This window comes from Papilio xuthus, unplaced genomic scaffold (genome assembly GCF_000836235.2).
Source record: "Papilio xuthus unplaced genomic scaffold, Pxut_1.1 DF827135.1, whole genome shotgun sequence".
Taxonomy (NCBI): Eukaryota; Metazoa; Arthropoda; class Insecta; order Lepidoptera; family Papilionidae; genus Papilio; species Papilio xuthus.
This window is the reverse complement of record NW_013531514.1, coordinates 1,307,727-1,323,608: the sequence shown is the minus strand read 5'-3', so window position 1 is coordinate 1,323,608 and position 15,882 is coordinate 1,307,727. Positions and strand designations below refer to the sequence as shown.

The following is a 15,882-nucleotide window of genomic DNA, read 5'->3' as shown; positions in this document are numbered from 1 at the left end:
TAACTGAAGCTTAGAACTGAATTTACAAACTTTCTGTGTATTAATTAAACATATGCCATTACACGGTTATTTGGGTAAAGAAAAACTTTTAGTCTTTGAAGGATTATCATAAAATCTTCGGTTTAAATTATTGAAAAGTAATGTAAAATTATTTAGAGTGGGATAACATTGGTAGCGGGTGTGGTGAATGATAGATCAATCTGGAAGACGAAAACCTTATTATGAAATAATCATACTAATATTATAAATGCAAATGTTAGGTATCAACAGGTAGGTAGGTAGGTAGATAGGCTCCGAGCTCCTCAGTGGAGACGTATAGTGAGCTGATGACGATGAATGGTTAGATGGATGTTTGTTTGAAGGTATCTCCAGAACAGCTGAACGGATCGCGATGACTTGAATTAAATAATACTTATGCTACTTATTATGATTTTTTTTAATCCGCGCAGACAGAGTCGCAGGCGATAACTAGGTTTACTTTTAATTCCGTTTTGTCAAAGCAAACAAAATATGTACGAAAGGTAATACGAGGTGGAACTGAAAGTGGGACACAAAGTTTCCTAACGAGTTCTTCACCGGGATTAAAACTGCTTACTCGAACGTAAACAAGGTTATGTTCTATGCAGGAATTTAGATGTTTTCTAATGTTATATGCACTTTGGGTTATAACACTTACAGTAGGTAATATAATCTAACGCTGATACTAGTAATACTTTGACTCTAAACTATATTGTATTATACTATTATATAATTATAACGCAACCATCTGTAAGAGAAGTATGGTATACTTGTCAGGAATCCAAATGAGTGAAATCCATTTTAACATATGTTAATATAAACAAAGTCAATAAAACAACCGTATCCATTGGTCGTATACGAGCGTCGGTGGCTCAGTGGTCAAGCACTTGACTTGCAATCTGCAGGACCCGGGTTCGAATCCCGCCATGTACCAATGTGTTTTTCGATTTCCGATTTACATATGTACATTTATCCGACGTTCTTACGGTGAAGAAAAACATCGTGATGCAACCTGCACAGAGAATCTGAGATGTAATTCAAAAATATGTGTGAAGTCAACCAACCCGTACTTGGCCAGCGTGGTTGACTGACTATGGCCTAATCACCCTTAGCTTTTTATCTCGAGTTTTTAGTATAAATCGGTCTTATTGTCTTATATCTCTTAGTGTAGATTTCTCTCAATAAATATACACTTAGGAACTGTCTTACCGTGAGTTTCTTAAATCAAAATCTCCGTTTAAAATTATTGTTATCTCTTTCTTTTTCAAAGAAATTACGATATGTTTTATACAGAGATTTAGGTCTCAGGAAACAAGGGTTAGTGTCTAGAAAACATTACATTTTTAGAGCAGTAAAACTACACTAAAATATGGTTGATAAAAAAAACACACAGGCGCTCGTACGTCTTGTGTCCCGGCGGAAAATTCGGCAAAACGAAGTCCAACAATTTATGTGTTGCGCAAAAGTTGTTTTTTTTTCAGTTCTCCTACAATATATAGCTACAATAGTTGAAAAAACAATTCGATTTTTTTTTGTTTTATTTCATTAAACCTACATGGGGACACTTAAACCAAATAACATCGGTTATATGTTTTAAATTGCAAAAAATTTTATGCCTTGTTATAACAATATAAATCGTATGAAATAGTCTTTAAGAGAAGGGTGAATAAGCTTCTTAAAACCCGCTTACCATCTTTTCTACTGAGTCACCACTTAACATCAGATAGGTTCAACTTTAAACTCTGGTTTATTCGTAACAAAAACCTTATCTTAACGTTTCAAAGTTAGTATTGGAGTTATGGTTCTATTATTCACAAGGAAAAGGACTACTAACTTTAGTAATAACACTTTCATTTAACCACGTTCTCGCTTCAGCTTTTTAAATATGTATTAAAAAGGCGAGAATTTAACATAATTTAAGCGTATTTTATCAACAATTAAGTTATGTTTTAAAAGAAAATTATTGGTAACTAACTCCATCGCGCGGGTTTAAAAATAAACTTAACTAACAGCCCATGTGTTTTTTCAGGCTATGTTCTACATCTATGCCAAATTGCAAATTACATTTAGCTGACAATAAGATAAACTTATGTCAAAATAAGCTAACAAAAGTCAAATATAATTTAAAAAGTAAAACAATCTAACTTTAGCAACTTAATAGCTTCACAGTCCGGTCAAGTACACAACTTGCTCGCAATGGTCAATAAAACTTCCACGCAGTAATGATGTTCATTTACTTGCCATTGGCAGCAAAGGTTTAGTTCCATTTCCCAGTGGCTTACGACACTCGGTTAATGAATTAAATGACGTACGCGTAAACATCATCCGTGACTCAGAAGAATTTACAGGATGGTTTTAAAAGTAAATAGTAGACGCGATTCAGAAAAATTAAACGGTCTTGAAATTTAATTATTTAAAAATGTATTTTGTTAAACATTGAAACTTGAATTTTAAGTGTATATAACTCAAACATAAATAAATGTATTATATTAAAATTCAACTTAATTTTTTTATAGTTTTTTTCAATGGCTACAAAGGTAGAGGAAGACCAAAAAAAGTACGGAATGATTGTGTGAAAGGGGATATGCGTAGGAAGGGGGAAGCTTCGGATATGACGGCTGATAGAGATGTATTGAGGAGTAGTACATACTTTGCCGACCCTCAATAGGGATAAGGGCAGGTCGATTATGATGTTTTTTTTATGATTTCAATCTCAGCCACTGCCATGTTAATTAAGTGGCAACAAAAAAAATAGTACTACTAAGACTTAAACCGAACTATTTAAAGAACCATAAATTTAAAATGGCTCTATTTTATTTGTATGGAAGTTCACATAGTGAACGATGTGAGAATAATAACCTGCAACCAATTAAACTTTTTGTTTTTAAATATTTTAATTTATAACTTCTAAACCATCCTCTATATGACAATAAATTACTACCTCAGTGGGGACATAATTGCTTCTTAGAGCGCGAGGTATCCATTACCTGTAATGTCGCTAGGGTGTTGCCAACATTACAAATATTATTACACGCCTCCTAATTAAAGTTAGTAGCGTCAAATAAAACATCTAATGATAACTTTGTACTTGTAAAGAATTCGCTTATTAAAAATTAAATGTTTGACTAGAACAAGATTTTATACATAACTAGGCTTGATTAAAAAAATCACGCAGTCACACGTATCTACAAAGAAACAGAGATAAACATTTGAAGATGGCATGTTCCAACAGTGGCTTAACGGTTAAGCATTTGTTTTGTAAACTGCAGGTCCTGGATTCGAATTTCGCCATGTTCGAATGTGTTTATCAATTTACATATGTACATTTATCTGACGTTCTAATAGCGAAGGAAAACATCGTGACACAACCTGCACATATCTTCGGAGAAATCCAAAGATTTACGAAGTCAACATTCACTGGGCTCGCGTGGTTGACTATGGTCTAGTCACTCTAACATAGGGTAGGCTTGATAAAGCTTAGTGAAGACGCAAAGTTAGCTGTGATGGTTTGCCACAAACATTTTTTGGATTTTTTTATTACGTAAAAAATTACATTTTGCGTTAGATACTGATATTGACTACATTCTATAAAAAAAACGGCTTCCATTTTTTTATTATTTTTATAGTGATCCGTTAAAAGTGTAACAAAATATAGAGTTAAATTAATTACATAAAAAAGCCTTTACGTTCATCAACAGTGTGCTCATCAGTTGCAAGTTGAGTGCTTAATTTGTGATAATTGGCATCTGTTTGAGTTAACGCCTCGCTTGCTGCGAGCTACGTGTATTTTGTTGACTGATTGACTATAGAAATGTGAAATGTAACCTAACAAATAGATTCATCAGAGTCAAAAACTCGTTCAATTTAATAACTTGAAACTTACTTTTGGATATATACATTTAAACGAAAATTTTCGATTGTTTGTTTGCAATTTTAAACGAAAAATCCATCCAACTACTTTTTAAAAATAATCTTATCGTACATTTGGACCTATAACATTCAAACCATGACATAAATCATAAATGTCAATAGCTTTGAAAAGCAATTTATTATATGTACATACATATAATGGATAACCGCTGAATCCGCCCACTTTACCCAACAATTGTATTAAATTCGCGGAAGCAATCGCACTGTGTGGTCTTTCCATCAGTTGCAATGCATAAATCTACGTAGGCAACCTCTACGTGGTTATACATTTATACTGTGGATACGTATCTACGTAGTAGCGTAATTCGTAGCAATCTAGCTACGATGCTACAAGGTTACGTGGTTTCGTAACCGTTCAACAGGGGAATGGTCATGATAAGAATATAAATGAGGTTATATTTGGCTACATATACTTATTTAGGTATGAAATATAAAATTATTCTAGCTTTTTTACCAAATCTAATTTGACAACTTATTTCAAATAATGCAACTATCACTATAATGGGCTAAATTTCATTATAATACCTTATTTTAGCGATAGGTTAAATTAACAAAATTATAACTACGAAACAATTTTATAGGGTATTGTAAGCTACGTTTAGATCATTATCATTTCAAATATCGGTCATATTGTATCAGGAATGGATTCAACAGCAAGGAAAACTCCCTTACCGATACCCGCCGGGGAGCGGTACACTGGTGAGCGTGCAAATTCAATTCATCCTGTATCTGTGTTCCATCCAACCGGATGAAGGCGAAAACGAGACCAAGCTACACATCCTTCAAACGTTTACAATATTCCATTTTTAAATTTAATCCCTACTCACTTGATTTAGAGTTGACATTTGATTGGATGTTCTTGCACATACTACTTTCATTTTGCGAGTATAGTATGTCCTTTTCACCCTGTATCTACGTCGGGGTGAGTACAGAGTAATCAGTCGCCAATATACCGTCCCGAGCATCGCTCGTCTCCCGCCGACTTATTCCAAATATTAAATAATAAAAATTTCTTAAAACAATCGAGAAATATTTTTTGTACATCATATTCCATCAAACGTATTGATATTTATATTTTGTACGCGTAAGTTAAACTGTATAGTGATTTAAGTATATATTTGTGTGCGCTTTTTAGTATTCAATAAAGTAATAAGTTAAAAATAAATCATTTTATTAAGAGTGTGCTTTAAGTCGGCAAATTCGGTTTCCTACGCGTGGCAATTAATAAAAAAAAATAAACATGAAGACATCATCGTTTTCTCTACGTGTTATGCGAAGGGTAAGTATTATTATTTATAAATGAAAAATTATATTCAAATTATTAAATAGTAAATTTCTAATAGTGAAATGTATTATTAAAATATAATTTAGAGCGCGTAACAGGTTGTGTCCTCCCACGCAGGTGTAGGCTCCACAGGTTGGGCATTCCAGCCTGAAGGCTTTGACGCTTCCGCATCCGGACCACACCCTCACACCTTTGATATAAATAACACTTCATTTTATTATAATTACATATACCTAGAAATATGCATTGCTTTTAAAATATATCGCAAGAACATTTAGATTTTTCACCGTTTTTAATAATTTGTTCATTTTATCCTAGGATTCGAACTTGAATATCATTTTGTAACAAATTTAAAATACAATATATGGATTTATAGGAAAGATAAACCTTGGTAGGTTACGTATCAGTTTATTAATGAAATTTTAATTTTAGAGAATAAGGAAAACTTATTTGAAAAGGGTAACTTTATTTTATATTTATAGTATAATAGTAACAGTAGTAACAAACTGCGGCTACAACATCAGTTGCATAAATGTGCAGGCTCAGTTGGTGCAATACCATGACCACACAGAAGACAGGCGTCAAGTGGAAGTAATTCCGCATTTCGTCTCAAGAATGTGCGTGTCGGAGCCTATGTTTTAGTTCTTTTCTCTTCCCACCCTTTCCTTGTAAGTTAAGGATAAGAATGAGAAGAATCGGTAGGAGAGGGTATACATAGGAAATATCCTGTTACTTTGTCCTTTCCTTCGCCGATTGAAAGCAGGCAACGCATCTGAAACTGCGGATGTCTATGGGCAGAGATCGCTTCCCTAATTCAGCGATTTCGGAGAACCGCTTGATCAGTCGCTGTATTATGATAATTAAAAAAACGCATAAAAGAAAATATTATCATTTTAATTTATTAAGATAGAATGACAGAGATGACAACCTGTGTTGGTATAAATGTTTCGGCAATGGAAACCCTCTTTTTAAAAATATACTTTTAACTTGAGTATTGAGAGAGAACGCGGATTTTGTATTTAACACAAGATTTTACTTTTTTTCTGGAATCAATGTACATACAGATTTCTCAGCAGCCATTACTATTTGCGTTAATTATTAATAGTGTAATGAAAAAATTAAGGACTTTAGATTTAACCTTGTATCATTTTAAAATAATTTCCGTGAGAATTAGGTTAAGTGCATGCTGTTTAAACTCACACTTTTACTGATAATATCTAAAAAAATATTAAGTTTTAGTAACAACTTTTTATGAATACAATGTTTTATTACTGGCCAGTTTCATATACTTTTTATATATCAATCATTTGTAATTGCAGATAAAGTTTGCTTTCATTATCATGCACGTGATTTACGCAAAGCCGAGAACTTTATAAATGAAATCTATTTAAATTAATGATTGTTTGTTTACATTACAAAAACCAATTAGTAATGTTATTTAAGCTAAAGTAAAGGTTATTGCATATTAAATTAATTGACAAGAGTTATGCTTGTTAAATCTTACTTATCTTACTTCTTAATATTATAAATGTTTGGATGGATAGATGGATATTTGTTTGAAGATATCTTCGGAACGGCTGCATGGATCTTGATGAAATTTGGCATAGCTATAGAACACAGCCTGGAAGACCACATAGGCTACTCATTAAGTTTTTTTTAATTCCACGCCGACGGAGTCACGGGCAACAGCTAGTATATAAAAAAACAAAACTCTATTGGGCTTAAATCATCTCAAGAATTTTATTTTTGTATTTTTTACTTTTATGAAATGAAAGGAAAATGTATAAAGGGCAGACGTCTAACCTTTTGATAATAAGAAGGTTTATTTAAGATTTATATTTTTAAAGAGTACAAAAGTGCTTTTTAAGGTTTACGAGTAAAGTGGTTTAAAGTACGAGTACATACTGAAGTATTAAAAATAAAATAAGAGTTTATCAAGTCTTTGTATACTTGGCTTTTGTTTCTTAAGCACTAACGAGAAGACATATTTTTCCCTGTTATTTTGTTTAGCGTTTAAAATATACAGTTAACGAGCAATTTCTTCTTTTTAATGTTATGCAACCTTCTTGGTCTTGAACGTTCATTAATTGGCAGCTTTAGATATGTTCGAATAAATTTTTGGAAAGGATGGGAAGTGGACTTTCCGGATGAGAGGATGCATGGGAAAGGGAAAATATTTTCTTTCTGTGCATCCTCTCCTCCGTCGATTAAAGGTAGGCAACGCATATGCAATTGCGTATGTCTATGGGCAACGGTCACTTCGCTATATCAGCGATTTCAGGTGACCGCTCGCTGGTTTGCCACCTTATGAAATAAAAAAATAAAAAAATAATTATAAAATATGTGTTTCTTTAGCAGCTATATTTTAATTTGATCCTTAAAAAAGTTGATAAGAAATTATTGTTCATGTGGTAATTGGCTTTACTTTTCAAATTGATATGGACATTATTTTCATAATTAGATAGTTGAATTTGATGTGAGAAATGCTTCAAAATATATTTGAGATGTACTAATCTGATGTTGAATTTATATTTTAGAAAAAAAAATCAACAATTCAGTTTTACGTATCATATTTATGCATTGCAAAGTTTACGGACCATCTGCGCAGATGTTGCATCATTTTTCTCGGAACAGGAAAAACTTTGCTTACTTTCAAACAATGTTATAAGATATGACAAGAAATATTTGAATCATTTTGAATTGCAAATGTAAGTTTTTAAAATATTTATATTTTTAACACTAACACTTCGAAATTATTATAAATTTTTTTATGATGAAAATTGTTTGTTGTCCATGAACATGGCCATATTTTTACACTTAATAAAAAAAAAAAACAATGTGATATATCGGCTTTTGTTTCGACGTTTCTCAAATAACATCTTTGGAATTTTTTTACTTGTAAAATGATATTTACATATATTCACCATCATCAGCTCACTATACGTAACCACCGAGGGGCTCGGAGCCTACCTTAAGTTAAGGGTGATTACGCCATAGTCAACCACGCTGACCAAGTGCGGGTTGGTTATATATAGTTATATTACTTAGCACCTATTCGGTTGGTAATTAAATTTTTATCATACTATTTTAGCTACAGCATTCTTCTTTTGAAGTATATTTTAAAATCGAAAAGCGTCAATAGCCTAATGGTTAATGGTACGGATTTCCAATCACGAGGTCGGGAGTTCGAATCCCGTCATTCGAATATTGTCGTAAACCATATCCTAGCACAAGCATAGAGCTTAGTTGGAATGGTAAAAGAAATATTAGTCAATTTACAAAAAAATCTGCTAATATTTTAATATAAAATTTTAAAAAAGAAAATCAAGTCAATTATTAAATAATTAATATAATTAATAATAATAATTATCTTTTGTTATAAAAAGTTTGTAAAACTTACGTAGAAACAACATTAACTTTTGCTTAATAAGCGAATTCAAAAGACATGTCTAGCAAGTTTTGCTTTGACAAATATTAACTTTGTTAACTTTCCATGTATTCATAGTTATATTACAAAACGTATATTTAAACAATAGAGATATCTAAACTGATATATAAACACGGCTAAACACTCACGTATATTCGTCCGGTGGCGGCACCGACTAGTTTCGAGCCCATCGGGGGCCCTTCATCAGGATGAGTGGTATTGGTATTTTTTCGCGGATTATTTATTTATATATCAGTTTAGTATAATGTCTCACGAAAGTTTGAATAATTTAATAGAGATATCTCATATTAATGTAACATTTTGGTCATATAATGATGAACATAGCTAGGTCTTTGTTATAACATTAGTATAGATAGTAAATATTCATATATTAGATGTTGATGTTGTATACAGTTTTGATAAAGATATATTTTAATTTCGTCGCAATCCCACTTAATTATGCAATTTATTTAATCGTTGAAATATCGGTGCGCATTAAATTCTCTTAATTGCTATTCTAATTAAGTCGCAAAAGGTCACCGATGAAGTTAATTACTGCTAAATACGAAACTTTCAGTAAATATATTTAAAATTTACTGGAGAACGTGCTTAGAAGATACTATCGAAGGACAGGCTTAATGTAATGAAAATTTAAACGATGAAATTATACCAAACTCAGGGTCCTCAATTGGTCGCTAAGGTATGAGAAATGTACATTAATAGATCTCTTAAATAATCATTAACCGTCTTTGAGTGTGTTGAGTTTAAGTATTTATAATATCAATATTTTAAAGTTTAAATATTTTTATTCTTGTGGATGGTCAAATAAAGACAAAAAACATCAAACTGATATGAATTTTCGAGATATTATCATCTATTCCTAAGCTGAAACTTTCAATAACTTACAAGTTACAACTCAACTTAGATTAACTTTCCGGAAAATGAAGTTGTAAGTTATACGAAAAAGAAAAGTTTTAAGAGACTTTGCTCTACAGACTTTGATATAATATTTGTTATTAACTTAAAATAATCGTGAAAAAATGTTTTAGTTTTAATAACTAAAAGATTAACGTACATTAATCGTACAAAAAATCAGTCATTTATCGTCAGCAAATATAGTCTTTAGTAAAGTAATGTAAAGTAATATAAAAATCTAGCAGCTTTTATTTATTTATCTTTGTTTTTTTCCATAAGCAGATTACTTTCGCCCTCGGCGGCCGTACTTGTTTATTTATTTAGGACGTTAATCGTTTTAGCTGTGAAACGCTTTATAAAGATACCGAAATTAATGAAATCTGCTTATGGAAAAAAACAAAGATAAATAAATAAAAGCTGCTAGATTTTTATATTACTTTACATTACTTTACTAAAGACTATATTTGCTGAAAGCAAATGTGCTTTGAATTGAAAACAATCACGACACAATTCGCAAGATTAACCGTCAGTTTCTAAGACCAAAATCGCCATTTAAAATATATCGTTATCTCTGTTTTGTCAAAGATTATAAATGATAGGTACGATATATTTTATATACAGATTTTGGTCTCGGAAACACACGGTAAGATTGTTTTTTCTGACTACTATAAAATTAGTAATACTATAATTTGTTCAACTAACTGTGGGTTTCTGACACTAAAAGCTTTGTATAAAATATATTATCTTTTCTGTTTTTCATATTTGGCAAAACAGAAATAACAATATGATTTAACGGGGGTGTATTTTCAAGAACCCACGTTAAGCAACTAATTAAGGTAATGTGTTGTCAAAAGCTTTGATTTACAAAGTGAAATTTCCGCATGTTAAAATATTTGGTAAATGGTCGCGGCTGCACGGACGGCGGCCATCTTGTAATTAACCCCTAGTGCATTCGATCGATGTCAAAATACTAGCAGCTCGTGTAATGGATTGCTTTTGCATGCCTCGAAATAAATGATGAATCGATACCAATCGATCAATTAAAAAATTCATTCGGGTTTTCGCTTTACAAATTTGTCAGTGAAAAACAAAAATATATTCATGAAACATGAGCTAAATTCAATTACATTAAAAATACTTAACATACCTTTAAGGTTTTTAGTCAAGGTCAAGTTTTTAGTTAAGGTTCTTGGTCAACAAACAATGAAATACTTGATACATAAACACGGCTAAACACTCAGTATTTCGCGGACGCGGCCCGTCGCTCAATAATACCAGTACCACTCATCCTGATGAAGGGCCCCGATGGGCTCGAAACTAGTCGGTGCCGCCACCGGACGGAATATACGTGAGTGTTTAGCCGTGTTTATATATCAGTTTAGTATAATGTCACATGAAAGTTTGAATAATTTAATGAAATACTTATACGGAAAATAGTCTGAATACATCTTTATGGTGAAAAACAACCACTTTGACGTCCATAATATCCTTCACCGGCGTTCAAAGGGTTAAAAGATGTGTTCAACTAATATTCAAAATTATTATCATTTTAATTATATAAAAAACTGTGTGCAAACTCGGTAATATGTGTGAAAATATTACTTAATAATAAGCCAAATCACTTGCTACAACGCAATAGGCCTAACCTTTAATGAAGAATATAAAATAATAAAACATAATTACTTAGTTAATGACCAATCGATAGTTACAAACTTCTACAGGAGAAATATTAAACGGAGTTAGTTTTATGATCATAGTTCTCTCGATAGAACTAAAATTGGATCGTAAATTGTTATCATTACGTCTGCGTGATCTAATTGAACTTAGATACGGATATAGGTCAAAAGCTTCTCGTTTTATCTACAATTTGACTTTTGATAGAGAAGCGTATTAATTAAAAAAATGCTCCTGGTGTTTCGTGAATTATTTTTTAATTTATGCGGCTGCTGTTTGATTTTATGTTCTGTGCTATCACTGTTTGATGTTGATAATTCTAGTTGAAATTTCAAAATAAAAAATGCATCTAAAATATATACGAATTGTTTTGTTGGTCTACGATATATTTGTCTAAGAAATATCTGTAATTTCCTTGTCGTTCTCTTTAAAGATGGCATGTATTCTTTAAGTATGAAAACTAACCTTCAGATGTAACGAGACACGTAACTCGTTAGTTAGTGATTCGAATTGTGCACGCCTACTGCACAATGATTAAACTAAAATCACTCTAATCTTGCCATCCAGTTTGCAATTGAATGGTTAAGCTTTTTATCCACCTCGATTTATAACTAGCTTTAGTCTCCGGAAATGTCCGTAAGAATCTATTATTACGTTCAATAACTCATCATCATCTGCTCACTATACGTCTCTACTGAGAAGCTCAAAGCCTACCCTTAGTGACTAGGCCATAGTCAACCACGCTGGCCCAGTGTGCGTTGACTTCATACGTATCTTTGCAAGTCAAGTGCTCAATACCTGAGCCACCGACGCTTTGTTATGTCATCATCAGTAGCTCACTAAATGTCCCCACCGAGGGGCTCGGAGCGTACCCTAAGTTAGGGGTGACTAGGCCATAGTCAACCACGCTGGCCCAGTTTGGATTGATTGACTTCACGCATATCTTTGAATTTCTACTCAGATATGTGCAGGTTGCATCACGATGTTTTCCTTCACCGTTTGTTATGTATTCAATGTCAATTTAAACCTTTGAAATAATTAAGTTTAGTTGTTTTAAATATATATAGTTAAAATGAAATCTTTTAAATTTATTTCATCAGCGTCGTTTCAAATTAATGGCTTAATTGTTTGCGGAGTGCTCGCCGCGGCCATGTTGTGTTTAAGCTTCAAAGAACTTGATTGACGCTATATTAGGAGCGACAGTTTAATGGATATTTCTTAACAAATTTAGTTTAAATTTATAATAAATTAAATAAGATTTATGAATGGTAAAAAACTTTTATTTTAAATCGTAATTTCATCGCTGGTTTACTTTTAATTTTACTATTTATAAGTAGAATATGTTATTTTTATTTTCTATTGTTTGTGACATAAGTATCATTATCATCAGCCAGTATACGGACCTCCACTTTTCGCATAAAAAAACATGAAATTATCTATGAATGAGCTTTTATTCAAGAATGAGACCCGGTCTGGCAAGGTTAAAAATAAAATAAAATAACATTCTTACTGCAATCTTTTTCTGGATAAGGAAATAACCTTATTTCTAGTTATTCATTTTTATATAAAGAATTTTATACGCCAACTCTAAGTGTCTCTTGGTCTAGGATAAGTCTCCACTTTTCATCCAATCATCTGAAGGATGAGATTGAGAGGAATCTCTCTCTATCCAATTACAATGATATTCCAAAGAACATGTTATTTACTTGAGATGTGCTCATCACAGAACAGTATTTACGTAGAAAAGTAAACGCTTTTCTGTGTAAATTTAAACCAAATTGGATTCGTGCACCCAATTTTAGTAAACGAAGACGCTGCGATTTATTTTATAAATATACTTCAAAACTAAATTGGATGACATTAAGTTAATTTTGAAAGTTACGTTGTCATTTAAAGTGCACAAGCCTCAAAAGCAAATTACAAAAAAATGGAATAATTGTAGCAATAATTTATACAAAATTAGCAGCCGCTAGCGACTTCATCCGCGAAGAATTAAAAAAAAACATAATTGAAACAGTAGCATATGTGTTCTTCCAGACTTTGGTCTATATGTATACCAAATTTCATGAACATCCGTTCAGCCGGTCTGGAGATATCTTATAACAAACATCTGTTCATCTAAACATTCGCATTTATAATATTACTAAGAAGTCCGAAGTCCGAAGTCTGATTGTACGCGTATTAAATCTTTGTCGAAATATTGACAACAATGTACTGTACCACAAAGTGCGACTATAAAAGATTTACTACTTTGACCTGAATTGAATGAACGTAGCAAGTCTGACTGCACTTAGTAAGCACTCTAACATTTTTAACCGTTAAAAGAAAGTAAAATATAAATTTTACTCGTAACGTTGGCTGAATTCACAAATTCAAAGTTCTTATCTACTTAAATATTAAATTATTTGATTCACGTTTAACTACGTAAGTATAAAAACGTGTGACCAAATGTTCTTTCCTCTAAGTTAAGAACATAGTATAACCGATGCATAGCTAAAGATTTAAACCTAAATAGACGGGTCATTAGGAACGAATCTCCAAAAGAGGTACCATCAACACAGTTTCTGTCGTCTAGTTTAAAATTTTGACAGATAGAGGTACTAACGATTATATCGCAAACGCATAAATATGATGAAAAAATTTCTAGGACAGTACAGTAAGACATAAGCATTGTAAAGTTTTCTTCAAAATCACCCATAAACTATCCCCTATCAGCAGTTCTTAGAACGAAAATATTACAATGATATTTGCTTTTAAACATGCGATCCTTTAGTGACGATCTTGTTATCCTAGATAGACAGACAGATGACTAGTAAATAAAGTATTGACATGGCAGTCATTTTGTGATACTAATTTCATTAAATTTATTTTTGATTCAATCATATAACGAAAATCTATTCCAAAAACATGAAAATCATATTCCATAGCTATTTGGAAAACGATAAACAAAACGTTTATAACTTTTCCTAGAAAATTTAAAGCAATCCGAACCTAAACGTTCACTGAACGATCGTATTTGATATAATAAATCGAACATCAGATAACAGCTACAATGTTTTATGCTTTAAAATAAACTCAATTAATTGCTTTTGAGACGTCGGTGGCTCAGTGGTCAAGCACTTGACTTGCAATCTGCAGGACCTGGGTTCGAATCCCGCCATGTACCAATGTGTTTTTCGATTTCCGATTTACATATGTACATTTATCCGCCGTTCTTACGGTGAAGGAAAACATCGTGATGCAACCTGCACATATCTGAGAAGAAATTCAAAGATATGTGTCAACCCGCACTTGGCCAGCGTGGTTGACTATGGCCTAATCACCCTTAACTGAGGTTAGGCTCCGAGCCCCTTGGTGGGGACTTATGGTGAGCTGATGATGATGAATTGCTTTTTGCTTAAAATATTTTAGACTCTCTATGCTTCGGTTTTTAAAATTTTCTATTTTTCTACTACTCCTCTATATACTAAAGTATGAAGAATCTTTTCTTAGAATCATTTCGTTACGTTTCCTGTCGTTTCCAGCTCGTTTCATTGCCGCAGAAACGAACCCAATTATGATAAAAACCTGTCATAAATTTTTATTTGCAACGAACTACTTAGCTGCTACGTTTACATCCCGAATAAAACCGCGTTAAATTTTTGCTTGGTTGCCATATATTGCGCTTCGATTCAATCTCTATAACACATACTATAAGAACGAGTAATAAACATAAGTAATGTTCCTTTTTCTCTATAAATACTAGCATAAACAAATTTGTATTTTTTCTAATCCTTGGTATAAAACTCTGTTATAATCTAGCTGTGAGAACAAAGCCATTGTAACTCTATTCGTATTGAGGTTATTCAATAATGATGTGCATTAAGCACCCAATCGTTGGGTACACTATGCGGGTCGTTTAAAGTGCACGCCACCTGCTATCCCTTTATTTTTTAACGAGACCAATTTGCCTGCCTGCTGTACTCGTTTAAATTTCATGTGACTATATTGGTAAACACATACTGTAGGAAATTGTATTTAAAGGTTATTTTAACTGTTAAGGTCTTGTAAAGTATCCTGTACTTACAAATTAAATATTAATGTTTCTAGCTTAAGAGTGGATTTGATTATGCCAAAACAAATGTTACAAATAGTAAATTAAATCATTAGGCTATTTGTACCTGGTCATAATATGAATCTCCACACAAACGACCAATAACTAAAGTTTAACCTTGTAGTGGAATAGTTTTTGAGTCTTGTTAATATTGAACACTTCTAAGCAAGTGTTGAGTGCAGAACTAATCTGCCAAAGACGTGGCATACTGGCCAGTAAGAGCTTTTACCTTTTTATTTATAAAAAAAGAAAGAAGAGAATAGCGCGGAAAGCGTTAACAACACAATGTAGTAATCACTATTTTCAATACATAGTTAGTGCTTATTATTATATAAATATGTATATTTTCAGTTTAAAGATATTAACAACGAATAAGTGAACTTTGGTCGCGGTACTTTTTTCAATGACTACAGTAAGTTAACATAAATCGTTCAAGGTCAAAGTAAAAAATAGTATAGATTATAATGCGGCTGCCGTATTTTACGAGGTAATTTGCATACGTTTTATGTGATGAAATATAGAGTAATAGAGGCATCAATC

The 15,882-nt window shown here is 32.2% G+C and overlaps 1 protein-coding gene across 1 annotated transcript in view; it reads left to right on the top strand.

The window, feature by feature from the left end:
- Positions 1-5,173: 5,173 nt before the first annotated feature.
- The window catches only part of LOC106119707 (calmodulin-A), an 88,923-nt gene continuing 78,214 nt past the window's right edge, over positions 5,174-15,882 (top strand). The window contains exon 1 of the mRNA XM_013314838.1: positions 5,174-5,227. Coding sequence (XP_013170292.1) covers positions 5,189-5,227 — 39 coding nt within the window. The 5' untranslated portion in view covers positions 5,174-5,188. The remainder of the gene's footprint in view (positions 5,228-15,882) is intronic.